Source organism: Lithobates pipiens, unplaced genomic scaffold, assembly GCF_037356315.1.
Source record: "Lithobates pipiens isolate NorthernLeopardFrog02 unplaced genomic scaffold, aLitPip1_a1.2 Scaffold_10, whole genome shotgun sequence".
NCBI classification, from domain to species: Eukaryota; Metazoa; Chordata; class Amphibia; order Anura; family Ranidae; genus Lithobates; species Lithobates pipiens.
This window is the reverse complement of record NW_027507686.1, coordinates 10,401,310-10,428,766: the sequence shown is the minus strand read 5'-3', so window position 1 is coordinate 10,428,766 and position 27,457 is coordinate 10,401,310. Positions and strand designations below refer to the sequence as shown.

General features: G+C 47.4%; 1 protein-coding gene across 2 annotated transcripts in view; it reads right to left on the bottom strand.

The window, feature by feature from the left end:
• Positions 1-27,457, bottom strand: part of URI1 (URI1 prefoldin like chaperone) — a 157,390-nt gene that overhangs the window by 114,269 nt on the left and 15,664 nt on the right. For both annotated transcript variants that reach the window (XM_077451523.1, XM_077451531.1), the window contains exon 2: positions 898-932. In XM_077451523.1, coding sequence (XP_077307649.1) covers positions 898-932 — 35 coding nt within the window. The remainder of the gene's footprint in view (positions 1-897; positions 933-27,457) is intronic.

Here is a 27,457-nt window from a genome sequence, read left to right as displayed (position 1 = left end):
GCTGCGACCCTAAAGTCGTGCAACTTGCTTGCAACCTCCTTTCAACTTTTGTGATTTACCATTGCAGCCTATGGTACTCAAGTCGCACCAAAGTTGCAGAAAAGTAGTGCAGGAACTTTTTTTTTTTTTTGCGGCTGTGACGAGTCGTATTGATAAGGACGACACCCATTAAAATGAAAGTGATACTAAAGTCTTGGGGGGTTTTTTTTTGCTTAAAAATAACAAACATGTTATAGTTACCTGCCCTGTGCAGTGCATTTGCACAGAGCAGCCTGGTGGATCCTCCTCTTCTCACCCCCCCCCCTGCCAGCGCTCTCGGCCCCTCCAACCTGCTGAGTGCCCCCACAGCATGCAGCTTGCTATGGGGGGCAGCCAAGCTGAGATGCTGTGCGTCCATTCACAGAACTGTGGCCCTTCTCCGTCCCCTCTCTCTCGCTCTCCTGATTGGCTCACTCTGACAGCAGCGGGAGCCAATGGCGCCTGCTGTGTGTCTCAGCCAATCCGGAGGGAGAATCCTGGACAGCCGAGACTCTTGTACAACATCGCTGGATTGAGATGGGAGCTCAAGTAAGTATTAGGGGGGCTGCTACACACAGAAGGCTTTTGATCTTAATGCACAGAAGATATTAAAATAAAATAAAAAACTTTCTGCCTTTACAATCACTTTAATGTGCGTTTTGATTTGTTATGCGATTTTATATGACGCAAGATGAATGATAAGTCACAGTAGTGTGATACGGGGCTTAAAATGATTATGGAGGGGGTCCTGCGGGGGTGATGGACCAGGCAAGTAAAAGCTTTCCCCTCCCCCTCCCCTAGACATAAACAGGCAGTAGTAGTGCAGCCACAGCCCCATTGGAGGAGCAGAAATGTTAATAATCAATACTTCACACTTACCAGTGCTGAATCTTTTCTTGGCAGCCGCTGACCACCTGTCATAAAAAAACAGAAAGGGGTTTGTGAGAGACGACCACTACAAGACCATGGCAGATACATGTTTACAGGAAGTTTAAAGGGTAACTCCACTTTCGTGGGAATAAAAAAAAAAAAAATAGCAAATAAAATAATAATAATAATCCAGCAGATACAAGTCATATTGTAATTAAATGTTAGAAAAAATTAAAATAAATTCCTTTTCAATCTGCATTGACTGTCATTTTCTGAAAAATGCAATATGTCATTTCCAGCTTGTGCGATTGGCTCCCCGTTTTCCCCCAGGAAGTCTGCGTTTCATTTTTGGTGAGATAATCCCAAAAGGGAAATCATGTCTAAAAAGGATGCAGGCCCTGTAACTTTCCTTAGAGCCATGCACGTGCAGCAGCTGATTTATAATTATAAAATCACTCCCATACAGACGCACATGGGCAAAGACAGCTAATTTCTTTAGAATAACAAAAAGGTAGGAACCTGCAACAAAGTTTGTTAAAATCGATCGTCCCGAGGGGAGTGTTCCCCCCCCCCCCCCCCCCCCTCAACAAAACTGGAGCACTGTCACCCCCTTCCTGCCCAGGCCAGTTTTCCGCTTTCAGCGCCGTCACACTTTGAATGAATATTGCGCCGTCATGCAGCACTGTAGTCATATGAAATGTTTATCATTTTTTTATTTTTTATTTTTTTACACAAATAGAGCTCTCTTTTGGGGGTATTTAAGCACTTCTGGGTGGTTTGTTTTTTTGCTAAAGGAGAAAAGACAAAAAAGTAAAAAAAATAAAAAAATGTATATAAAAAAAAAAAGTTGTTCTTAGTTTGTTATAAAATGTTACAAACATCTAATTTTTCTCCTTTATTGATGTGCACTGATGAGGCAGCACTGGTGGGCACTGATGGGCTGTACTGGTGGGAACTCCACTGACAGGTGGCACTGATGGGCTCCACTCGTGGGAACTGATAGGCTGCACTAATAGGTGGCACGGATGGGCTCCACTGATGAGACTGCACTGGTGGGCACTAATAGGTGGCACTGATGAGGCTGCACCGGTGGCAACTGATAGGCTGCACTGATGAGGCAGCACTGGTGGGCACTGATGGGCTGCACTGGTGGGTGGCACTGATGAGGCTGCACTGGTGGGAACTGATAGGCTGCACTAATAGGTGGCATGGATGGGCTCCACTGATGAGGCGGCACTAATGGGCTGCACTGGTGGGTGGCAATGATGAGGTTGCACTGGTGAGAACTGATAGGCTGCACTAATAGGTGGCATGGATGGGCTCCACTGATGAGGCGGCACTAATAGGCGGCACTGATGAGGCTGCACCGGTGGCAACTGATAGGCTGCACTGATGAGGCAACAATGGTGGGCACTAATAGGTGGCACGGATGGGCTCCACTGATGAGGTAGCACTGGTGAGCATTAATAGGCTGCATTGATGAGGCGACACTGGTGGGCACTAAAAGGCTGCACTGATGAGGTGGCATTGGTGGGCGGCATCAATAGGCTGCACTGATAAGCACTGGTGGGCACTAATGGGCAGCACTGACTGGCACTGATAAGAACTATCGGGGCTGCACTGATAATCAGGACACTGATGATCAGTGCCCTGATTATCAGTGTAGATGTCCCCTTTCACACTTGCTGGTTACCGGCTCTGCCTCTCCTCACGCTATGACAGCATAAGGAAAGGAATGCCGATAACCGGCAAGTGTGTTTACAATGGATTAGCTGTGATTGGACACAGCCGATCACATGGCAAAGAGCCCCTGTCATTGGCTCTTTACCCCAACCGGTGAAGCCCTGTGTCCTAGGGACACAGCTCACCACTGATCACCACGCTGCGTGCCAAGAATGGGAGGATGTCATTTGACTTTACAGCGGGCGGGAACTGGTTGAATACAGGGGGGTGAATAAGGTTCAGGAGGGCACAATATGAAACCAAAATCAAGAACACGGGGATGTGACCCCAAAGTAACAGGAGAAAAGTTCAAGACTAATCTTAGAAAGTATTATTTTATGGAAAGGGAAGTTGATACTCGGGGAAAAAAAAAAAAGTAGAGAGCCAGTCAACAGTACATGGCTTCAAACATGCTTGGGACAAATAGTCAGACAAAAAAAATGTAACACAAAAAAAATAAAATAAAAAAAAATGGAATATTCTGTCTTTTCTCTGCTGTCACTTTTCTACGTTTCTGTGCGGTGCGTTCATTTGTATGGCTCAAATCTCACGGCTTATGCGCCAAAAAAGGGTGCCGGACCTTTTTTTTTTTCCCCCCGCACTTGAATCGGAACGCATGGTTGTTATATGATCTAATTCTGTCAATCGCACTGCGTTTTGATATCCCCCCTGCGGTGCGCATGAACACCATGCGATTTCAATGCGATGCTGGAAACACACCGGATTCGCTGCGTTTCCCACACCGCATATATGTAAACTGAGCCTCAAACAACTTCAGATATCCCGACCACTCCTTACCTGTAAGACTTTTCCTTTTCCCGTTCAGCTAGCATTTGCTTAAAATCAGCGTCACCTTTGATATACTGAAAACCGTTTTCCAAACCTGACATTTTTCCTTTACATGGCTTTTGCTCTGCCGCCTGACACTCGCCTGAACTCCAAATGTCAGCAATGCCAAAACACAAGAAGTACGAGCCCCACAGACAACTTCCAGGAAAACTACAATGCTATTTCTTCACTGTTACTTAAAGCGGAGTTCCACCCAAAAGTGGAAGTTCCACTTTAAAGCGGAATTTCCGCCGTTTTGTTTTTTTAAAAGTCAGCAGCTACAAATACTGCAGCTGCTGACTTTTAAAATAATGAGACTTACCCGCCCAGCGCGCCCGCGATGTCGGCACCCGAAGCCGATCTCTCGATCGTCTCTCGGGTGCTGCCACCGCCATCTTGGGTATGGGAATCAGGAAGTGAAGCCTTGCGGCTTCATTTCCCAGTTACTTACTGCGCATGCGCGAGTCACGCTGCGCAATAAGGATGGTCCCCGCTGTCTCTGGGATCCGTGTGTTTCCCAGCAGACAGCGGGTGACCCGCAGGAAGTGGCGTAAATATCCGCAGATTCTGCGGATATCTATGCCGGAAGTGGGTGCAGATACCTGTACTGTACAGGTATCTGCACCCCCATCCCCCCTGAAAGGTGCCAATTATGTTTCCAATGAGGGGAAGTTCCACTTTAGGGTGGAGCTCCGCTTTAAGGACTCCTCACCCCCTTATATGCCATGGCATATCATTTTTTTTGCGGAGGTGGGGCAGGGACTTAGTTTTGACAGGCACCCCGTTCCCACTTCAGCTCAGAGCACCGTGGCATCCCAAGCGGAAGTTCCCCTCTCACCCCTCCCTCCCTGCAATCTTCTGGGACACGTCACATGTCCCAGAAGACTGCCCGGCCATTCAGGGAGCGCAACGCGACCCACGCATGTCCAGTGCGCACCCGGCAGTGAAGCTGTAAGCTGTCACAGGCAGGTGCCCACACTAGTGATGCTGGTAGTGATGCTGGTAGTGATGCTGGTGCTAGGGAGAGAACCGAGGCTTTGGGTGGCCGCATCGCTGGACAGTGGGACAGGCAAGTGAGTGTTTAGTAAAAGTCAGCAAATACACTTTTAATATCTGCTGACTTTTAATAAACGCAGAAACGGTTGGAACTCCGCTTCAACCACTTGCTGACATTTGATGCGTACGAGTTAAAATCTGTATTTTTTGCAAGATTATTACTTAGAACCCCCAAACATTATATATTTTTTAACAGAGACCCTAGAGAATAAAATGGTGTTTGTTGCGATATTTTATGTCACTCTGTATTTGCAAAGCAAGCTTTGAAACACAATTTTTTGGGAAAAAATACACTTTAAAATTAATAAAAAAATAAAAAACAAGAAAAAAAAACAAAAAAAAAAAATCAAAAAAAAAAAATCACATAGTAACCCCAATGTTTTGTATAATATGAAAGATGATGTTACGCCGAGTAAATAGATACCCAACATATCATGCTTTAAAATTGCGCACGTTTGTGGAATGGCGACAAACAACGGTACTTAAAAATCTCCATAGGCGACGCTTTAAAAATTTTTACAGGTTACGGGTTCAGAGTTATAGAGGAGGTCTTGCACTAGAATTTTTGCTCTCACTCTAACGATCGCAACGATATCTCACAAGTGTGGTTTGAACACTGTTTACATATGCGAGCGTGACTTGCATATCCCTTTAAGGCTAGATTTACACCTACGCATTTTAAAGCGGAGGTCCACCCTAAAGTGGACCTCCGCTCATCGGAACCCTCCCCCCCTCCGGCGCCACATTTGGCACCTTTCAGGGGGGAGGGGGGGTGCAGGTACCTGTACAGTACAGGTATCTGCACCCACTTCCGGGATAGCTCTCTGTGGAAAGGGGCGTAGATTACGCCCCTTTCCGAAAGTCCCCCGCTGCCTGCTGGGAAACACACAGATCCCAGAGGCAGCGGGGACCGTCCTTATTGCGCATGCGCAGTAGGGAACCGGGAAACGAAGCCGAAAGGCTCCACTTCCTGATTCCCATACCCAAGATGGCGGCGGCAGCACCCGAGAGACGATCGAGAGATCGGCTTCGGGTGCCGACATCGTGGGCGCGCTGGACAGGTAAGTGTCACTATTTTAAAAGTCAGCAGCTGCAGTATTTGTAGCTGCTGGCTTTAAAAAAAAAAAAAAAAAAAAAAAACGCGGAGTCCCGGCGGACTCCCGCTTTAAGTGCTTTTTGCAGATTTGTACTACAGTCTATTTAACATTGTTTTCTATGGAACACGTTCTGTAGTGCAAATCTGCAAAATCAAATACTTTTTTTTCCCCCCTCGATGTATATTGATGCGATTTAGATCCCGTATTACAGGAAGATTACCCAGGCATTCCCTGAAAGTCTCTTCTAAAAAGTCGCATCAAAGTAGTACTCAAGTCGCCAATAAATCACCAGCAAGTCACCGTAAATTGTGCAACTTTCCGGTCGCAGTAGTGTAAACCGAGCCCAACACATTTATAAACAGTTATTGTATCCAGTTTGTTTTATTCACCACATACTTTGTATCTTTGTTCTTTTCTGTAATGAAACATTGAATACACAAAGCACCCATAATACTTGCCCGGAGAGAGCGAGTAAAGAATAAGCGCACTTTAATACAAAGTGCATCATTTTTTTTTCCCCCTCCCCCTGACCTAGCCCACCTTTCCTGCTGCCATTTTTCTGCACCACCATTCCAATGATCCCTTCTGTAGAAAACAAATTCTACTCGGTACAACATTAAAAAAAAAAAAAAACTTGACTTTATTCTTTTGGCCTCGGAGTTCGCCTTTAAAAACGCAGTTCATAAAAATGAGAAGTTTTGTTAAGACGGGGGAGATGATAGCGGGAAAGTGCCGCCATACTTGCTGGCAATACTTGCAGAACGCGGATAATGTATTTTTTATGATCTAGTAAATAAGGGCAGCTGAAGTAAAACATCATAAAAGGTTAACTCTGTTATTAAAAAACAAAAATAAAAGGGAATTCCATAAATATTAACAACAGCCGACCTATTAGAGTGACATACGGCCTAATTATCTCTTTACAGAGGACATTTCAGATAAACACTTCCAAACAAATGAACATAATATTTGCTGCAAAGTGAAATGGGATCGCGGCGGCGCCGCAGACGTACGAGGGGGCGGCCCGGGTGGGTTTAGTTTAACTCGCGGTGAGCCGAAAGGCAACGCAAAAAAGTACTCAGGAAACACAACTACAGCAATGCTAAAACTAAGGGGGAAGTCTTGCATCACTTCCTCTAGGTACCATCACCACCCCCAACATACCCACTGGCATTCCTACCTGTCCCAACCTCCTACCCCAAGATACAAACCTAAAGAGATACAGGGCTAAAGATGACTTATAGGGCTCATTCACATGGTGTAACTATTGGTTACTAGGACACAGGCAGCCCCTGCCGCCTACTATCCTTAATTGCTAGGGTGCAGCCAGCTCCTGCCACCCAGTATCCTTGATTACTAGGACGAAGGCAGCTCCTCCCACTTACTATCTATGGTTGCTAGTACACCCCTGCCACCTAGTATCCTTGATTGCTAACATGCAGGCAGCCCCTGCCGCCTAGTATCCCTGATTTCTAGGACGAAGGAAGCCCCTGCCACCTAGTTTCCTTGATTGCTAGGACACAGGCAGCCCATGCCACCTAGCATACTTGGTTGCTAGGATGAAGGCAGCCCCTGCCACCTAGCATACTCGGTTGTTAGAACGCAGGCAGCTCCTCCCACCTAGTCTCCTTGGTTGCTAGGACGCAGGCAGTTCCTGCCACCTAGTATCCTTGATTACTAGGACAAAGACAGCTCCTCCCACTTAGTATCTATGGTTGCTAGGACACCCCTGCCACCTAGTATCCTTGATTGCTAGCATGCAGGATGCCCCTGCCACCTAGAATCCTTGATTGCTAGGACACAAGCAGCCCCTGCCACCTAGCATACTCAGTTGCTTGAGTGAAGGCATCCCCTGCCACCTAGCATACTTGGTTGCTAGGACAAAGACAGCTCCTGCTAACCAGTATCCTTGATTACTAGGACGGAGACAGCTCCTCCCATAGTATCTATGGTTGCTAGGATGCCCCTGCTACCTAGTATCCTTGATTTCTAGCATGCAGGCAGCCCCTGACACCTAGCATCCCCGATTGCTAGAACAAAGGCAGCCCCTGCCACCTACTATACTTGGTTGCTAGAACAAAGGCAGCCCCTGCCACCTACTATACTTGGTTGCTAGAACACAGGCAGCTCCTCCCACCTAGTATCCTTGGTTGTTATGACGCAGGCAGCTCCTCCCACCTAGTATCCTTGGTTGCTATGATGCAGGCCGCTCCTGCAGTGGGACTGTATTGGGTGGCTAAATGCCTTTTCTCTCTTTCTGCCCTTTTACTTGTGTGGTGAAAAAAAATACTGCGTGCAGCACTCTTTTCAGCGCATCACAGTACGAAGTAATCCCCTGCCACACACCCCGTGGCCAACAGTTGAACTTTATCTTTGTGTGACATCTCATTAACATTTATTTAACCACCTCCCACCCGCCGTGTAAGGAAATGACAGGCACAAGGTGGCGCTCTCTCGTTCTGGGACAACGTCATATGTCATTCCACTCTTGCCACGATTGCGTGCCTGTGCAGGCATGCAGCGGGTTGATCAGTGGTGTGCAAGGATCGGCACCCGATCACGAGGCTCTTTACCTAAGTGATCGACAGTGTCCAATTAAGAAAATGCCAGTTATCAGGATTCCTCTCCTCACACTGATAGCGTGTGAGGAGAGGAGAGCTGATCAGGGGAGATCATGCCCAGTGCAGCCCCAACAATGCCCAGCAGTGATGCCAACCAGTGCCCATCAGCGAGGCCAGTCAGTGCTGCCTATCCCTGCCACATATCAGTGCCACCTCATCGGCGCACATCAAAGGAGAAAAATTACTTATATGCAAAATTTTCTAACAGACACTAAGAAAACCTTTTTTCTCCTCCAAATCTTCTGGCTTTTTTTTTTGTTTTTTTTTAGCAAAAAAGAAAAAAAAAAACTCAGTGGTGATTAAATACCATCAAAAGAAAGCTCAGTTTGTCTCAAACAATAACAAATTTTGCTTGGGTGCAGCATTGCATGACCATGCAATTGTCATTCAAAGTGTGAAAAGCTGAAAGCTATAAATTGGCCTGGGCAGGAAGGGGGGTAAAGTGCCGATGGGCACAGCCATTTTCAGATCTCTCCAGAGAGGTTCAATTCTGGGCTCTGTGTGGGCAACTCAAGGACATTCCGAGTTGTCCCACTGCAAAAACATCCCCGCAGCATGCTGCTGCCACCACCATGCTTCACTGTAGGGATGGTATTGGCCAGGTGATGAGCGGTGCCTGGTTTCCTCCAGACATGACGCTTGCCATTCAGACCAAAGAGTTGAATCTTTGTTTCATCAGACCGGAGAATTTTGTTCCTCGTGGTCTGAGAGTCCTTCAGGTGCTTTTTGGCAAACTCCAGACGGGCCGTCATGTGCCTTTTACTGAGGAGTGGCTTCCCATCTGGCCTCTCTACCATACAGGCCTGATTGATGGAGTGCTGTAGAGTTGGTTGTTCTTCTAGAAGGTTCTCCTCTCTCCACAGAGAAACGATGTAGCTCTGTCAGGGTGACCATCGGGTTCTTGGTCACCTCCCCGACTAAGGCCCTTCTCCCCTGATCACTCAGTTTTGCCAGGCGGCCTATTCTAGGAAGAGTCCTGGTGGTTCCAAACTTCTTCCATTTACGGATGATGGAGGCCACTGTGCTCATTGGGACCTTCAATATTGCAGACATTTTTCAGATGTCTCCAGAGAGGTTCAATTCTGGGCTCTGTCTGGGCAACTCAAGGACATTCTGATTTCTCCCACTGCAAAACATCCTGCAGCATGCTGCTGCCACCACCATGCTTCACTGTAGGGATGGTATTGGCCAGGTGAGGAGCAGTGCCTGGTTTCCTCCAGACATGACGCTTGCCATTCAGACCAAAGAGTTGAATCTTTGTTTCATCAGACCGGAGAATTTTGTTCCTCGTGGTCTGAGAGTCCTTCAGGTGCTTTTTGGCAAACTCCAGACGGGCCCTCATGTGCCTTTTACTGAGGGGTGGCTTCCCGTCTGGCCACTCCACCATACAGGCCTGATTGGTGGAGTGCTGTAGAGTTGGTTGTTCTTCTAGAAGTTTCTCCTCTCTCCACAGAGAAACGATGGAGCTCTGTCAGGGTGACCATCGGGTTCTTGGTCACCTCCCTGACTAAGTTCCTTCTCCCCCGATCACTCAGTTTGGCCAGGGGGCCCGTTCTAGGAAGAGTCCTGGTGGTTCCAAACTTCTTCCATTTATGGTTGATGGAGGCCACTCTGCTCATTGGGACCTTCAATGCTGTGGAATGTTTTCTGTACCCTTCCCCCGATCTGTGCCTCCATACAATCCTGTCCTGGAGGTCTACAGACAATTCCTTGGACTTCATGGCTTGGCTTGTGCTCTGACACAGGGCCGGTGCTACCACTAGGCGGAGTAGGCAGCCGCCTAGGGCGCACTACCCCCCAGGGCGCAGCCACGGCCTCTGTATCATGCCTCCAATCCCCCCGATGTGTCCTGCTGAGCGCCCCGCTGTTCCCTCGCTCTCTTCAGAGTAAAAGCGTGGTGTGTGTGATGGTCAGTGTAATGTGTCAGGTAGGTCAGTGTATTGTGTCATGGTCAGGTAGCTGGGTCCATGTATGTGTAATGGTCAGGTAGGTCAGTGTATTGTGTCAGGTAGGTGGGTCAGTGTGTGTGATGGTCAGGTAGGTGGGTCAATGTAGTGTGTCAGGTAGGTGGGTCAGTGTATGTGTAATGGTCAAGTAGGTAGGTCAGTGTGTGTGTAATGGTCAGGTAGGTAGGTCAGTGTGCGTCAGGTAGGTGGGTCAGTGTATGTGTAATGGTCAGGTAGGTGGGTCAGTGAATGTGTAATGGTCAGGTAGGTGGGTCAGTGAATGTGTAATGGTCAGGTGGGTCACATATTGCAAAGGGGGTGGAGTCATAGACAGAGCCAATGGGGGGGAGCTTATATAGAGAGGGGTGTGCCTTTCCAAATCAGGTCCAATCAACTGAATTTAGCACAGGTGGGCTCCAATCGAGTTGAAGAAACATCTGAAGGATGATTGGTGGAAACAGGAGGCACCTGAGCTCAGTGTGATTGTCATGGCAAAGGCTGTGGATACTTTTGTTTTTTTATTTGTAATAAATTTGCAAAGATTTCATAACACACGTCTATCACGTTGTCATTATGGGGGATTGTTTGTTTGTAGAATTTTGGGGAAAATAATGAATTTAATCCATTTTGGAATAAAGCTGCAACATAACAAAAATGTGGAAAAAGTGAAGCGCTGTGAATACTTTCCGGATGCACTGGAAGTTTTGTTTTGGGACTTCCCAACTCCATCTTTTGCAGGGGGGGGGGGGGGGGGTACACAAAAATCAGGCAACAAAAAGTCACTTTACAGAAAACTCCAAACATAAAAAGGCAGCGAGTAGAGAGTCCACTGCTTCATCGGCCAATCAGCAGGCTGGGGGTGAAGAAGGGATAATCCAACATTCCTAACTGTAAGTGGAGTCATCCAGCTGGCTGTGCTGTGTGACGGGGTTCTGTATACTTCAGGACAGGATGGACAGATGTGCAAATGCTTTGGCAGGTAAAACAGTTCCCATAGGTGTCTATCAGCTTCTTCCAACCCACAATACATCAGAACTCAAACTAGGAGAGGGAGGAGCAGCACAAACAACCAATCAGGTGTGCTGTAATTGCTCATGTGCTACCAAGGGGCATTCTTACAGGAGGAGAGGAGACTGTGTACAGCAGAGCTCAGAGAGGGCGAGGGAGAAGCAAAACAGGCATACAGCAGAGCTCAGAGAGGGCGAGGGAGAAGCTCAGAGAGGACGAGGGAGAAGCAACCCAGGAAGTTGGCCAGTTATGCTGCAGTACTCATGTGCTACCAAGGGACATGCTGATAGGAGAAGAAAGCAAAATGTGTACAGCAGAGCTCAGAGAGGGCAAGGGAGAAGCAACACAGGAATACAGCAGAGCTCAGAGAGGGCGAGGGAGAAGCAACACAGGATTACAGCAGAATTTAGAGAGGGGGCGAGGGAGAAGCAACACAGGAATACAGCAGAGCTCAGAGAGGGCAAGGGAGAAGCAACACAGAAATACAGCAGAGCTCAGAGAGGGCGAGGGAGAAGCAACACAGAAATACAGCAGAGCTCAGAGAGGGAGAGGGAGAAGCAACACAGTAATGCAGCAGAGCTCAGAGAGGGAGAGGGAGAAGCAACACAGGAATACATCAGAGCTCAGAGAGGGAGAGGGAGAAGCAACACCGGAATACAGCAGAGCTCAGAGAGGGAGAGGGAGAAGCACCACAGGATACTGGCCAGTTGTGGCGCAGTGCTCATGTGCTACCAAGGGACATGCTGATAGGAGGGGAGAGCAGACAGTGTACAGCAGAGCTCAGAGAGGGAGAAGCAACACAGGAATACAGCAGAGCTCAGAGAGGGCAAGGGAGAAGCAACACAGGAATACAGCAGAGCTCAGAGAGGGCGATACAACACAGGACTACAGCAAAGCTCAGAGAGAAAGAGAGAGAAGCAACACAGGACATTGGTCAGTTGTACTGCAGTTCTACCAAGGGGCATGCTGACAGTATAAGAGCAGACTGGGTACAGTAGAGCTCAGAGAGGGCAAGGGAAAAGCAACGTAAGAATACAGCAGAGCTCAGAGAGGGAGAAGCAACACGGGAATTTGGCCAGTTGTGCTGCAGTGCTTATATACAAACAAGGGGCATGCCGATAGGGTGAGAGAGCAGACAGACTCTGTACAGCAGAGGAGCAGTAACAGAAGGGAAATCTTCCAATAGGCACACTAGTTGTGGTGACCTGGGGGGGGGGGGGGGCGGCGGCAAGGAATGCCCTTAATTTTCAGGGATTATCTCTTACTTCCCGTTTTGGCTAAGGGACAGGAAGTGAAGGTAAATCTACCCAATGGGACACAGATGGCAAACAAAAAATAAAAAAATAAAAAAAACTGACAGGGGTTATAACCTTCCTTTACCCTATCCAATCCATAGTTCTACTTTAGCTGCAGCAGATTAAGAATCAAAGCTGTGCTGCGTGGCAGAGCTGTGTAAATCTCAGGACTGGATAGTCAGAAACACAAATCCTTTGGCAGCTAAAGCAGCTCCCATATTAACATTTTTTCATCTACGCATTTAGTGGTTTGCCTTTCAGCTTTAAAAAAGGACAGCAAACTTTACACCCTATTAGGGAAAAAAAAAAAAAAAATGAAGCCAGTTGCTCGGGGGTAAGGAACGCTCCATATGTGACAAAAGGATGCAGCCCCACGCGCAGGCCATAAATTTGCATTGATCTTTAAAGCTGCCATTTGACTCCGGAGGAAAACGACGCTCCGGTGCCCATTTCACGTCAGGTGCAGAAAGATTTACGGGCGCCTGGCACAACATCTGCCGACACATTTGTACTTGCATCCAAAAAAAAAGGTACACAATGCTTCCCCGGCTAAACAAACAGTCTCCCGCTTCCTCGAGTCGAGCGATTGAATAATGCCAGGAGTCTCCGGGAGGGGCGAGGCCGCAAAGTCAGCCTAATTAGTAGTCGCCTCCCCCCCCCCCCACCCCTCGCTGGTGAAACATGGCTCTACACCACTCCGGGAAGATGCGAACACAACCTTGAAAAGGAAAAGGCTGGGGGCGCTTACCTGCGTCGGACGCAGAATTAATCTATCCCAGCCTGACGATCGATTTCCTCCGGCCATCGATCGATAAGCGAGGTGTTAGTTTTACTTTTTTTTAGTGGGAGCATACAGTAGAAAAGGTTGGGGGGGGGGGGGAATCAAAACCAATCAGGTTCGCTCCAATTACTGCAAATGTTGCTAGCGCTCTCGGTGTACGCGTACGCACGTGCGAGGGCCAATGGGACGCAGACGGCAAAAAAAAAAAAAAAAAAACGATCGGAGTTATATAACCTTCCTTTACGGAAGCGTACGCCCGTGCGAGGGCCAGGTTTGCTCACAAGGGGATGCGCGGACACGGCTTCCGCTCCCAACGTACAGCTGTGCTCATAAGTTTACATACCCTGGCGGAATTTATGATTTATTGGCCATTTTTCAGAGAATATGAATAACACAAAAACTTTTCTTTCACTCACGGTCAGTGTCTGGCAGAAGCCATTTATTATCAATCAGCTGTGTTTACTCTTTTTAAATCATAATGGCAACAGAAACTACCCAAATGACCCTGATCAAAAGTTTACATACCCCAGGTCTTAATCCCGTGTATTGCCCCCTTTACCATCAATGACATCTTGAAGTCTTTTGTGGTATTTGTGGATGAGGCTCTTTATCTTCTCAGATGGTAAAGCTGCCCATTCCTCTTGGCACAAAGCCTCCAGTTCCTGTAAACTCTTGGGCTGTCTTCCATGAACGGAACGTTTTGAGATCTCCCCAGAGGGGCTCAATCATATTGAAGTCAGGAGACTGAGATGGCCGCTCCAGAAACTTCACTTTATTCTGCTGTAGCCAATGACAGGTGGACTTGGCCTTGTGTTTTGGATCATTGTCATGTTGGAATGCCCAAGTACGTCCCATGCGCAGCTTCCTGGCCGATGAATGCAAATGTTTCTTCAGTAATTTTTTTTATAAATACTGCATTCATCTTGCCATCGATTATGACCACATTTCCTGTGCCTTTGTAGCTCACACATCCCCAAAACAGCAGCGATCCACCGCCATGTTTCACAGTAGGAATGGTGGACCTTTCATCATAGGCCTTGATGACTCCTCTCCAAATGTAGCGTTTATGGTTGTGGCCAAAAAGCTAAATTTTTTGGTCTCATCACTCCAAATGAATTTGTGGCAGAAGGTTTGAGGCTTGTCTCTGTGCTGTTTGGTGTATTGTAAGCGGGATACTTTGTGACATTTGTGTAGTGATGGCTTCTTCTGGAGACTCGACCATGCAGCCCGTCCTCCTTATTGCACCTCTTGAAACAGCCACACCACATGTTTTCAGAGAGTCCTGTATTTCACCTGAAGTTATTTGTATGTTTTTCTTTGCATCCCGAACAATTTTCCTGGCAGTTGTGGCTGAAATTTTAGTTGGTCTACCTGACCGTGGTTTTGTTTCAACAGAACCCCTCATTTTCCACTTCTTGATTAGAGTTTGAACACTGCTGATTGGCATTCTCAATTCCTTGGATAGCTTTATATTGTAACTTGTATATTGTGTAAATTAAAGCGGAGGTCCACCCTAAAGTGGAGCTTTCGCTCATTGGAACCCTCCCCCCCTCCGGCGCCACAATTGGCACCTTTCAGGGGGGAGGGGGGTGCAGGTACCTGTACAGTACAGGTATTCTGCACCCACTTCCGGCATAGATATCCTCAGAATCTATGCCCCTTTCCGCAGAATCTACGCCCCTTTCCGAAGGTCCCCCGCTGTCTGCTGGGAAACACACGGATCCCAGAGACAGCGGGGACCATCCTTATTGCGCAGAGCGACTCGCGCATGCGCAGTAGGGAACCGGGAAATGAAGCCGCAAGGCTCCACTTCCTGATTCCCATACCCAAGATGGCGGCGGCAGCACCCGAGAGACGATCGAGAGATCGGCTTCGGGTGCCGACATCGCGGGCACGCTGGGCGGGTAAGTGTCCTTATTTTAAAAGTCAGCAGCTGCAGTATTTGTAGCTACTGGCTTTTAAAAAAAAAAAAAAATGGCGGACTCCCGCTTTAAATTGTATATTGGGACCAAAATTGTCGTTCTTTTTATGTTTATAGTCCAATCCAGTGATCAAATACCACCAAAAGAAAGCTGTCTTTTTGGGGAAAAATAAGACATCAATTTTATTTGGGTACAGCATCGCACGGCCAATTGTCAGTTAAAGTAACGCAGTGCCGTATCGCAAAAATGGAGGGGGTTAAATCTTCCAGAGGTCAAGTGGTTAAGGACCTCAAAAAATAAAAATAGGCTGTCAGTACTGATCAATTTTCAAATTATACAGTATATACCATAGATTGCAGATGCTACAACTAAGAAACCAATTAATATACTTTTTTTAATTCACCAAAGACATGTAGCAGAATACATTTTGGCCCAAAATAATTTGAAGAAATTAAATTGTTTTGATTTTCAATTAATAAACGCTTATTGGGATTATTATTTTTTTTACCATAAATACAATCACCCAGCTCTACACCACTTTTCAGACCCGCGATTCCGCCCGTTTCGCCATGGAATGCGTCTCTGGAGGGGATCGGTTTGATTTCACCGTAAACCATTTCCCTCTTAACATTTCCGTCATAAGGTAAGTCTCATCACCACAATGAGAATAGAATATAAAGCAATCTTTATAAGATGTGTTGCTTTACAATCCAGGCTTTTAGGAGTTTATAATTACATTGGACTCCATCAGTGGCGTAACTAGAACTTTCAGGGCCCCGATGCAAGAAACCATGAAGGGCCCCCCTGAACCCCAGCCAGGGCCCTCCCCCCCCCCCCCCCCGAGTCCGGCGGTGTGAGCCCTGTAGTTCCACCACTGGTATCAGTATTTATTTTTTTAGGTGCCCCATTGGGGAACTGTCCCTAGGCAGGATGAGGTCCCCGTCCCCAGAAGAGACGAGGTCCTTTTCTCCAGGGCAGATGAAGTTACTGCCCCCAGGTGAGAAGGGGGTATGTAATGGTGTGTGGGGGATGGGGTCCACTCACTCACCGTGACCAAGCTGTAGGCCGCGCACTCATCCATGTTGGCCTGGGCTCCATCCAGTGTGCTGGACGGGTGATCAGCATATCTCCCAGAAAGACCTTTCATCATCTGTGTATGACGGGGGAAGAGGGGGGCTGGCAGACAAGCCTGCAGTGTCTTCCGGGGAGCTCTCATAGGGCTGTGTGCTTAAAGTTTGTTTACCCGGGAGAAGTATGCAGTGCAGTGTGGGCCGGACTCGGGGTGGGCGGGACTCTGGCTGGGGAGAACAGACATCGGACTGAGCGGCAATGCATGGAGCGGGAGAGGGGTACTCTGAGGAGCCGGCTGAGGACACAGGTCATGCGGGGAATGCACAACTAAAAAGCAGCCATATGTAGAGGGGGCTGCATGGGCCCCCTTCATCACAGGGCCCGGTTGCGGTCGCGACTGCTGCACCCCCTATAGTTACGCCCCTGGACTCCATTAGAATGCGTACTTACATCAGTCCCCCCAGATCTGACGTAGATACTTAAGAGTAACGTCCCTCCGTCCCCCATAAATTGGGGACCACGCACCTCTCCCAAGCTTAGATACTCTATATCAGTGATTCTCAACCAGGGTCCCGTGGAACTCTAGGGTTCCTCCAGAGGCTGCTATGGGTTCCTTCAGCATTGGGCCATTTCTTGGATAAGTTCCCACTGACACCATTGATCTTTTTAGCTATCTGTAAGGAGGTAATTCTTCCCAATGACCACAAGTGTAAGGACCATTCTTCCCAATGACCACAAGTGTAAGGACCATTCTTCCCAATGACTACAAGTGTAAGGACCATTCTTCCCACTGACCATCACACTAATGTATCATGAGTTGTAGATTTCTCATTTTTAGCAGGGGGTTCCCCGAGACCAGAGAACTATTTCAAGGGTTCCTCTGTGTTGAAAAGGTTGAGAAAGGCTGATCTAGCGGCAGAGAAAGAGGGACGTAGCCCTAACCTCTCTGCATCATCATGTACAATACAGGCCTATCAGTCCTACGTTGTATGTGGGGGGGGGTATACATGTGACCGTGGCTGGGAAAGTTTTCGAGAGGGTCTGTGAGGGACGGGTTGCATAGATGAAGACTGTCCAAAGCAAGGAATACATTGTTACACCTTATTCCTCTACCCCCTAGGCACAAAATCCCCCAACACACACAAATACTGCAAGGGTAATTTATACTCGTTTCTGGAATTGGGCTTTAAGCAATATCCTGATATTTACTCAGTCAGACATCTATGAATACAGAATCTCATATTTGTTTTTTCATTTTGCAGCCCATGGACATCGACATGGAAACAACCCGTCAACTTCCTCCATCGGCCATAGATGGAAAGGCATTGGACATTCCAGGAAAGAGAATATACTTGCCTGGATTCCAAAACATCGACAGGTTTTGAGGATGCCTGTCAACCTGTAGTGTGTGGCGTGTAGTGTGTAGTGTAGTATGGTGTAGCGTAGTGGCCAGTGTAGCGTGGTATGGTGGTCAGTGTAGCGTGGTATGGTGGTCAGTGTAGCGTGGTATGGTGGTCAGTGTAGCGTGGTATGGTGGTCAGTGTAGCGTGGTATGGTGGTCAGTGTAGCGTGGTATGGTGGTCAGTGTAGCGTGGTATGGTGGTCAGTGTAGCGTGGTATGGTGGTCAGTGTAGTATGGTGGACAGTGCCGTTTGGTGGACAGTGCCGCTTGGTGGACAGTGCCGCTTGGTGGACAGTGCCGCTTGGTGGACAGTGCCGCTTGGTGGACAGTGCCGCTTGGTGGACAGTGCCGTTTGGTGGACAGTGCAGCATGGTGGACAGTGCAGCATGGTGGACAGTGCAGCATGGTGGACAGTGCAGTATGGTGGTTAGTGTAGTATAGTGGACTGATACTAGTGACGGGGCACTATTCCTCCCACTGATACCAGTGATGGGGCACAGTACTTCCCACTGAAACCAATGTGTCACTATTTCTCTGATACCAATAATGGGGCACTATTCCACCCACTGACACCAAAGATGGGGCACTATTCCTCCCACTGACACCCAACGATGGAACATAATTCTGCCCTCTAATACCAAAGAGGGAACGCTGTTTACTCACACCAGGCCATATTCTACTCCCTCTGGCCACAAACCAGCCCCCCTGAAGCTTGAAGGACAGTAAAATGGCCCTTTGTACAGAAAGTTTGGAGACCCCTGGGCCTAGGTGGACACCTATTAAAACTAGGTACCCACTCCTCAAGAAAAATTATATTGTGCCAAAAGTAATGGGGGAGGGTGCAGAAAAGCAGAACTTCTCCTTTTGGGCGAAGTTCCTCTTTAAAGACATTTGGCACTCTCATTGGTTTCGACTGGACTTCTCAATCTGGTTGACCTTGGCTTGTCGTGGGTGCCCTTTGGTTTTGGTGAAGAGCTCCCAAACCCAAGTGATCAAGCTCAAAGAATGGACTTTTATCATCCGTTGAACGTTTGTGTTCTGTGCCTCATTTTTTTTTACCTTTTTATGGAATCCAACACTCCCGGAAGTGTCGGAGGAAAAGGATCCTCCAGGAACCTTGGACAGCAGTGAAGGTCGGCGTTGCTGGCGGTTGGAACACATAAACAGAACCTACAGAGGAACCTTCTTTTCTACTTTCCTAATCTCACGGCAGGGTCTCTTTACCGCCCTGCAAATAATCTTTGCGTGAAGATTAGATGGGCAGCTTAGCGGCTCGACACAGACGTCACACGCCATTCTTCCATGAACACATGCATACATGGCACATGCACACGGTAATAAACGTTAGCCCGCTCATGCGTGCAGCCGGCGGAGGCGAGAGCAGCACATTCATTAACCTCAACATGATAATCCTTTTCACCGCTGCATATTAACTAGTTACATATTCATAATCATTTACATTATTTAAAGGGCCGTCTATGAGATATGCTAGACTATATCCATTAACGGCGGTGATAAAGGTTACAGAAGATATTTTACTTAATGTTTCCAAGAAGCTACTTTAATTAGCGAATATGCAAATGAAGCATATTTTTTTTTTGACAGATAGGGGCCAATGCCATCGCTTCATATGTTCTTTCTGCAAGCCGCACTGACGCAAGTAAAAACACAGATTGAATCTTCGGGGGGCCCCGGCTGTTTTAAAACGGAAATCGGTCGCTGCGATTGGCGTTCAAGTCGCCGCTATTTATTATGCCGCCGCTAGACAGGTTCTTTGGCTGCCGGCTCTCAGGAGCCGTCTAAAACTCCGGCCTTTCATTTAATAAAATTAAAAAGAAGCAGCGTGGCAAAGGGCATTAACCTGTACCCACCAATCAGGATTCATCTCAACTGCGCTAAACTGATGAAAGATGATCCCGATTGGCTGCTGTGGACCGCCACAGTTGGCGCAATATCTTTTGCTCCTTAAAGAGGAGTGCCACCTTTAGAAAAAAAAAAATTATTAAAAGTCAGCAGCTACAAATACCGCAGCTGCTGACTTTTAATAAATGGACACTTACCTGTCCAGGGTGCCCGCGATGTCGGCAAGCAGATTACGAGCAATCGCTCGTCTCTCTCGGCTGCCCCCGCCGCCATCCTCTGTCAGGGAATCAGGAAGTGAAGCTTAGCGGCTTCACTGCCCAGTTCTCCACTGCGAATGCGCGAGCGCGCTGAGCGTCGTCACTGGTCCCCATTGTGTTCTGGGTACTGTGTTTCCCACAACACAATGGGGGGGGGCATCTGGGACTAGCTATTCTCAGAAGTGGGTGCAGATACCTGGATTATACCGGTATCTGCACCCCCTCCCCCCTGAAAGGTGCCAAATGTGACACCGGAGGTGGGGGAGGAATCCGATGAGCAGAAGTTAGGGTGGAACTCCGCTTTCAAACGTTACTAAACCCAGGAGCCTGCACTCACTACATCTGGTCACCCACAGTACACAGAACATGGAAATGCAATTATTTTAGTAATAAAAAAAAAATAATAAAAAAAAAAAAAAAAATAATCTGTAAAATACCTTTTCTCATCAGCAGTATATAGTAGGGGTGCACCGAATGGGTTTTTTGGTGCCGAAACCGATACGGAAAATGAAAAATACACTAGGACGAAAACCGAAACATATTTAAAAAAAAAATTTTTATACAGGAGATGGTCAGAGATTGGGGACATGGTACAGAAGATGGTCAGGGACTGGGGACATGGTACAGGAGATGGTCAGGGACTGGGGACATGGTACAGGAGATGGTCAGGGACTGGGGACATGGTACAGGAGATGGTCAGGGACTGGGGACATGGTACAGGAGATGGTCAGGGACTGGGGACATGGTACAGGAGATGGTCAGGGACTGGGGACATGGTACAGGAGATGGTCAGGGACTGGGGACATGGTACAGGAGATGGTCAGGGACTGGGGACATGGTACAGGAGATGGTCAGGGACTGGGGACATGGTACAGGAGATGGTCAGAGACTGGGGACATGGTACAGGAGATGGTCAGAGACTGGGGACATGGTACAGGAGATGGTCAGGGACTGGGGACATGGTACAGGAGATGGTCAGGGACTGGGGACATGGTACAGAAGATGGTCAGGGACTGGGGACATGGTACAGAAGATGGTCAGGGACTGGGGACATGGTACAGAAGATGGTCAGGGACTGGGGACATGGTACAGAAGATGGTCAGGGACTGGGGACATGGTACAGAAGATGGTCAGGGACTGGGGACATGGTACAGAAGATGGTCAGGGACTGGGGACATGGTACAGAAGATGGTCAGGGACTGGGGACATGGTACAGAAGATGGTCAGGGACTGGGGACATGGTACAGAAGATGGTCAGGGACTGGGGACATGGTACAGAAGATGGTCAGGGACTGGGGACATGGTACAGAAGATGGTCAGGGACTGGGGACATGGTACAGAAGATGGTCAGGGACTGGGGACATGGTACAGAAGATGGTCAGGGACTGGGGACATGGTACAGAAGATGGTCAGGGACTGGGGACATGGTACAGAAGATGGTCAGGGACTGGGGACATGGTACAGAAGATGGTCAGGGACTGGGGACATGGTACAGAAGATGGTCAGGGACTGGGGACATGGTACAGAAGATGGTCAGGGACTGGGGACATGGTACAAGAGATGGTCAGGGACTGGGGACATGGTACAGGAGATGGTCAGAGACAGAGGACGTGGTACAGGAGATGGTCAGACTGGGGACATGGTACAGGAGATGGTCAGAGACAGAGGACGTGGTACAGGAGATGGTCAGAGACAGAGGAGGTGGTACAGGAGGTGTCCCCCATTGCAGGAAGTGTGCACCATTGCAGCCAGTGTGCCCCATTTTGCAGCCAGCCTGTGAAGGGAAGAGAGCCGCCTCCGCCGCCTGTTTGATCACAGCGCCAGGAACATCACAGCTTTCATTTCAATAGCTGTGTGTTCCCAGTCGCGCCATCACACACAGCCCCTCCCCCTTGTCCGGGCACTTTGATAGACAGATCATCCGTCCAATCCTGTGGGTGATCTGTCTATCAAAGTGCCCGGACAAGGGGGAGGGGCCGTGTGTGACGGCGCGGCCGGGAACACACAGCTATTGAAATGAAAGCTGTGATGTTCCCGGCGCTGTGATCAAACAGGCGGCGGAGGCGGCTCTCCTGCGCTATAGAACACCCCCGTGATGGGCAGCACCAGGGGCGGGGGGTGGAGCCCCGCCCCACACCCAGGCCACGCCCCATTTTCGGCTCCATTATCGCCCGTTTTTCTCTTTCGGCAAATTGCCGAAAAGGGCATTTTCGGCCAATATGTTTCGGCGGCCAAAATTTCGGTGCATCCCTAGTATATAGCAGTCTTGTGACTTCGATCAGTGTCTGGGTAAAGCTTGTAGGAGGAGTTTTCTGGCTGTCCTATGAGGCTGCATGGCTCCTGTCCCTTTGTCTGGACAGTGCTGATTGGCCCTGTGCTGATCACATGCACCCTCCCAAGAAAACAAAACAAGAACAAAAGCAACCTCTCTAGCAATACACACGGAACTGAGCATGTGCAGAGTGACTCCAAGTCTCTGTTCAATCAGGAGATGGATTGAGGATGGTGGAAGAAGGGGAGGATCAGAGAAGACAGGATCAAACAGTCTTTTTACACAATGCAGAGGATTAACAGCTTAAGTTCCACAGTGAGTATACAAAAAAAAAAATTTTAAATAAAGGATTGGATTTTATGTGATAGACCAACACAAAAGTGGCACATAATTGTGAAGTGGAAGGAAAATGATAAATGGCTTTCAATTTTTTTTACAAATAAATATGTGAAAAGTGTGGAGGGCATTTGTATGGCGCCCCCCGGAGTCAATACTTTGTAGAACCGCCTTTCTCTGCAATTACAGCTTCAGTTCTTTTTGGGGATGTCTCTACCAGCTTTGCACATCTAGAGGGGGACATTTCTGCCCATTCTTCTTTGCAAAATATCTCAAGCTCTGTCAGATTGGATGGAGAGCGTCTGTGATCAGGAATTTTCAAGTCTTGCTACAGATTCTCAATGGGATTTAGGTCTGGACTGTGACTGGGCCATTCTAACACATGAATATGCTTTGATCTAAACCATTCCATTGTAGCTCTGGCTGGATGTTTCGGGTCGTTGCCCTGCTGGAAGGTGAACCTCCACCCCGGTCTCAAGTCTTTTGCAGACTCTAACAGGTTTTCTTCTAAAATTGTCCTGTATTTGGCTCCATCCATCTTCCTCTCAACTCTGACCAGCTTCCCTGAAGAAAACCATCCCCACCACATGATGCTGCCACCACCACCATGTTTCACAGTGGGGATGGTGTGTTCAGAGTGATGTGCAGTGTTAGTTTTCTGCCACACACAGCGTTTTCTTTTTAGGCCAAAAAGTTCAATTTTGCTCTCATCTCCACATGGCTTCTCGCAAACTGCAAACAGGACTTCTTAACATTTGCCTAGAGACGGGCTTTTGTCTTAATTTAGGTGAACGGAGCTCATAATATAGAAATTTGCCGTTTTTCGTACCCAGACATCCAGAATAATTGTTGTTTTAAAGAGAATCTATCGTCATCATAGAGTGAAAAAACTGATGCTGCCGTTCATTCTGCTGAGCAAAAAGAGCTGAACTCCACGTGTGATATTACTGCACCCGGCATTGACCGAAGTATATAGCTGGACGACTGCTGTGATAATCACTGTATTTATCAGCTCTGTAACGAGTCTTCCGGCTCCTGTGCCTCTACTTCCCTCTGGCCACCGACGTAGAGGGACCTTCTGCCCTCTGACCACCGACGTAGGGGGGCCCCCTTCTGCCCCCTCGCCGACGTAGGGGGGCCCCCCTCTGCCCCCTCGCCACCGACGTAGGGGGGCCCCCCTTCTGCCCCCTCGCCACCGACGTAGGGGGGCCCCCCTTCTGCCCTCTGACCACCGACGTAGTGGGGCCCCCCCTTCTGCCCTCTGACCACCGACGTAGTGGGGCCCCCCCTTCTGCCCTCTGACCACCGACGTAGTGGGGCCCCCCCTTCTGCCCTCTGACCACCGACGTAGGGGGACCTTCTGCCCCCTGACCACTGACGTAGGGGGGCCCCCCCTTCTGCCCTCTGACCACCGACGTAGGGGGGCCCCCCCTTCTGTCCTCTGACCACCGACGTAGGGGGGCCCCCCCTTCTGCCCTCTGACCACCGACGTAGGGGGGCCCCCCCTTCTGCCCTCTGACCACCGACGTAGGGGGGCCCCCCCTTCTGCCCTCTGACCGACGTAGGGGGACCTTCTGCCCTCTGACCACCGACGTAGGGGGGCCCTTCTGCCCTCTGACCAACAATGCAGGGGATCTTCTGACCAACAATGCAGGGGACCTTCTGCCCTCTGACCACCGACGTAGGGGGGCCCTTCTGCCCTCTGACCAACAATGCAGGGGACCTTCTGACCAACAATGCAGGGGACCTTCTGCCCCCTGACCACTGACGTAGGGGGGCCCCCCTTCTGACCACTGACGTAGGGGGGCCCCCCCTTCTGCCCTCTGACCACCGACGTAGGGGGGCCCCCCCCTTCTGACCACCGACGTAGGGGGGCCCCCCCTTCTGCCCTCTGACCACCGACGTAGGGGGGCCCGACCTTCTGCCCCCTGACCACCGACGTAGGGGGACCTTCTGACCAACAATGCAGGGGACTGTCTGCCCTCTGACCAACAATTATTAAATTTTATCTAGGGTTCCCAAAGACCTTGAACTCCAGGATAATGAAATATCTCAATCCATTTATCATGTGTATTTTTCTTGAATCTCGGTGAGCTCTATATATTTCTTCCAGATCCACGCAGTAATCCAGTGCGAGACTTCCTGTAATAAAGACCGCCCGCTGCTGTTCTCTCCCTGCGCAAGATGACTGGTCTGCTGGCATCCTTTTTAGTGGGTGGAGCCTGCTGGACTCCTCCCACAGCTCCACGCGGACTACGTACAGCGCAGTGCTGGCGTCACCACTACATTTACAGGGCAATATCTGGGTTTGTGAAGACTTTTTGGTGCACACAAAGTGGATTTATATCCTTTGTGTCTATTTGGGGGAATATATTTAAATGAAAGTTCTTGTGCCCAGGGTTTAATCTGCCATAAGCGGTTGCACCGGCACTCGCTGCTGTAAGGAAGCCCAACCAGAGCAAAGACAGCAGCTGATGCTGGAGGGTAACAAGTGGCTGCAAAAAGGCTACAGAAGATCAGCACACCCGAAATCACAAAAAAAAAAAAAAAAAAAAAATTTTAATACATAATAAATATATATACTAAATAAATATAAATTATATATACACACACACACACACACACACACACACACCTCATGGGCCTCTTTCACACAGACTGTCTGTTCAGATCCGCCTGTCAGTTTTTTTAGGCAGATCTGAACGGACGCTCCATAGACCTCTATGGAGCGTCGGATGTCACCGGTGACACGTCCGCTGACATCCGACCCGCTCCCATCTGAAAAAGTGTGATGGAGGAATAACCTACTTTTCCATCTGTCTGCGGATCGGATGACCGCAGGCTCTACGGTCCGTCCTCATCCAATCCCCCATAGGGGAGAGCGGCGCTCTGACAGGTCAGACCCTCCACAGTGTGCAGAGACGGACCCGTCATCTGCAACAGCTCAACGGGGGATCAACGGATCGATCCCCCGCTGAGCAGAGCGGGCTCCGTACACGGACACATCCGCGTGAAAGAGCCCTTATGAGTAGGGCCCTCTTAACCCATTTGTATTTTATTGTATTGTAACTGAACGGTGTCCTTTTAGATTGTAAATCATTGCACAAACTGTTGGCACTATATGCCGAATAGTAATAATAATTAAAAAAAAAAAAAAAATAATAATAATAAAAGTAATAATTTGAATATGTAACAATTATAATAATAAAAGTAATAATTAGTTACATATTCTAATTATTACTTTTATTATTATAATAGTTACATATTCTATTATAATAATAAAAGTAATAATTAGAATATGTAACAATTATAATAATAAAAGTAATAGAATATGTAACTATTATAATAATAAAAGTAATAATTTGAATATGTAACAATTATAATAATAAAAGTAATAATTAGTTACATATTCTAATTATTACTTTTATTATTATAATTGTTACATATTCTAATTATTACTTTTATTATTATAATAGTTACATATTCTATTATAATAATAAAAGTAATAATTAGAATATGTAACAATTATAATAATAAAAGTAATAGAATATGTAACAATTATAATAATAAAAGTATTAGAATATGTAACAATTATAATAATAAAAGTAATAATTTGAATATGTAACAATTATAATAATAAAAGTAATAATTAGAATATGTAACAATTATAATAATAAAAGTAATAATTAGAACATGTTACAATTACAATTATTAAAATAATTTTATTTTTTGCTATTTTTGCATTATTATTTTTATTAATAATAATAATAATAATAATAATAATAATAGAAAAAAAAAGAAAATTAATAAAAATTAATAATAGTGATAACTAAGGGTCGACTGAGATAGTTTTTTCAGAGACAATACAAAAACCGATTTTTCGGCCACCTTTCAGGCGCCGATATTTTTGTACGTTTAACGTTTTTATTTTTACATTGTGCTTTTAATTATTTATTTTTTAAACTTTTATTGCTTTCATAAGAAATGCAACATCTTAGTGACAGTAATAGGCGGTGACAGGTACTCTTTTATGTAGGGATCTGGGGTCCCTAAAACCCCCAAATCCCTCCTCTGCACTTGAAAGTATTGAAAACAACTTGAAGCAATGTCGTTAATATCGGTACGTTTCTGGCCGATACCAACACTTTGAAAAATTTGGATATCGGACCCCGATAATCCCCTAATGAGAACAATAATAAATAATAATCAAAAAAAACAAAAAAAAAAAAAACATGGCAATTGTTTATACGGTGCTTTATCAGTCAGTTTGGTTTTACATCTACTGTTGTATCCAGCGCGTCTTCTGACCAAACCTCTTCCAAGAAGTGGAACAGAAAACCATAAAACCAGTTCTGAGTCAAACCCATGACATCACGCTACACAAAACCATAAAACAAAAGCAGTAAAAATAAACACGCCGAGCACAAGGTCTGTCTGGCCCGTGTACATGGAGCACGCACATGCAGAGTGGGTGTGAAATCCTCTGGCCTATAGAAGTCAGACACGGTCCACTGGCAGTTCTGATAAATATCCTCTAGATGGCACTAGAGCAAACAAACAGCACCAAGTGTCAACTGACTGATGTAAATGTCTTCTAACAAATGATGCAAGCTGCTATTCCTAGAGCAAAGTCAAGGGCAAAGCGCGGCCTGCACGTGTACAGGGGAGAGGAGAGGAGGGGAGAGGGTGACGCAAGACCTCCGGGGTCACACCGGCTGGAGATGAGGGTGTAGCAACCATACATTCAATATTCTGAGTGCAGGAAGTGAACACCCAAACTTTCCAACATGGCAAAGAGAAAGTGACTAATCAACAAGACATCAACATTATTTTCCAATAATAAAGGAAACAAAAAAAAAAAAAAAAAGCTAAAGTCGGACTTCAGTAATTTTATAAGTATTATTACATCCCGACTCGTCATAAAACACAGAAAAAGTATCATTAAGTCCCAACTTTTTTTATTAATTAATGGATCCTTTTTGGAGGTCAGCTCCTTGCTGCGGCCTCTCACCTTCTGGCTTGATATCAAGTTATAATGTTGCAGTCTGATTGCTGGAGGGAGAGGAGACTGAGGAAATGTTTTCTCTTGCCT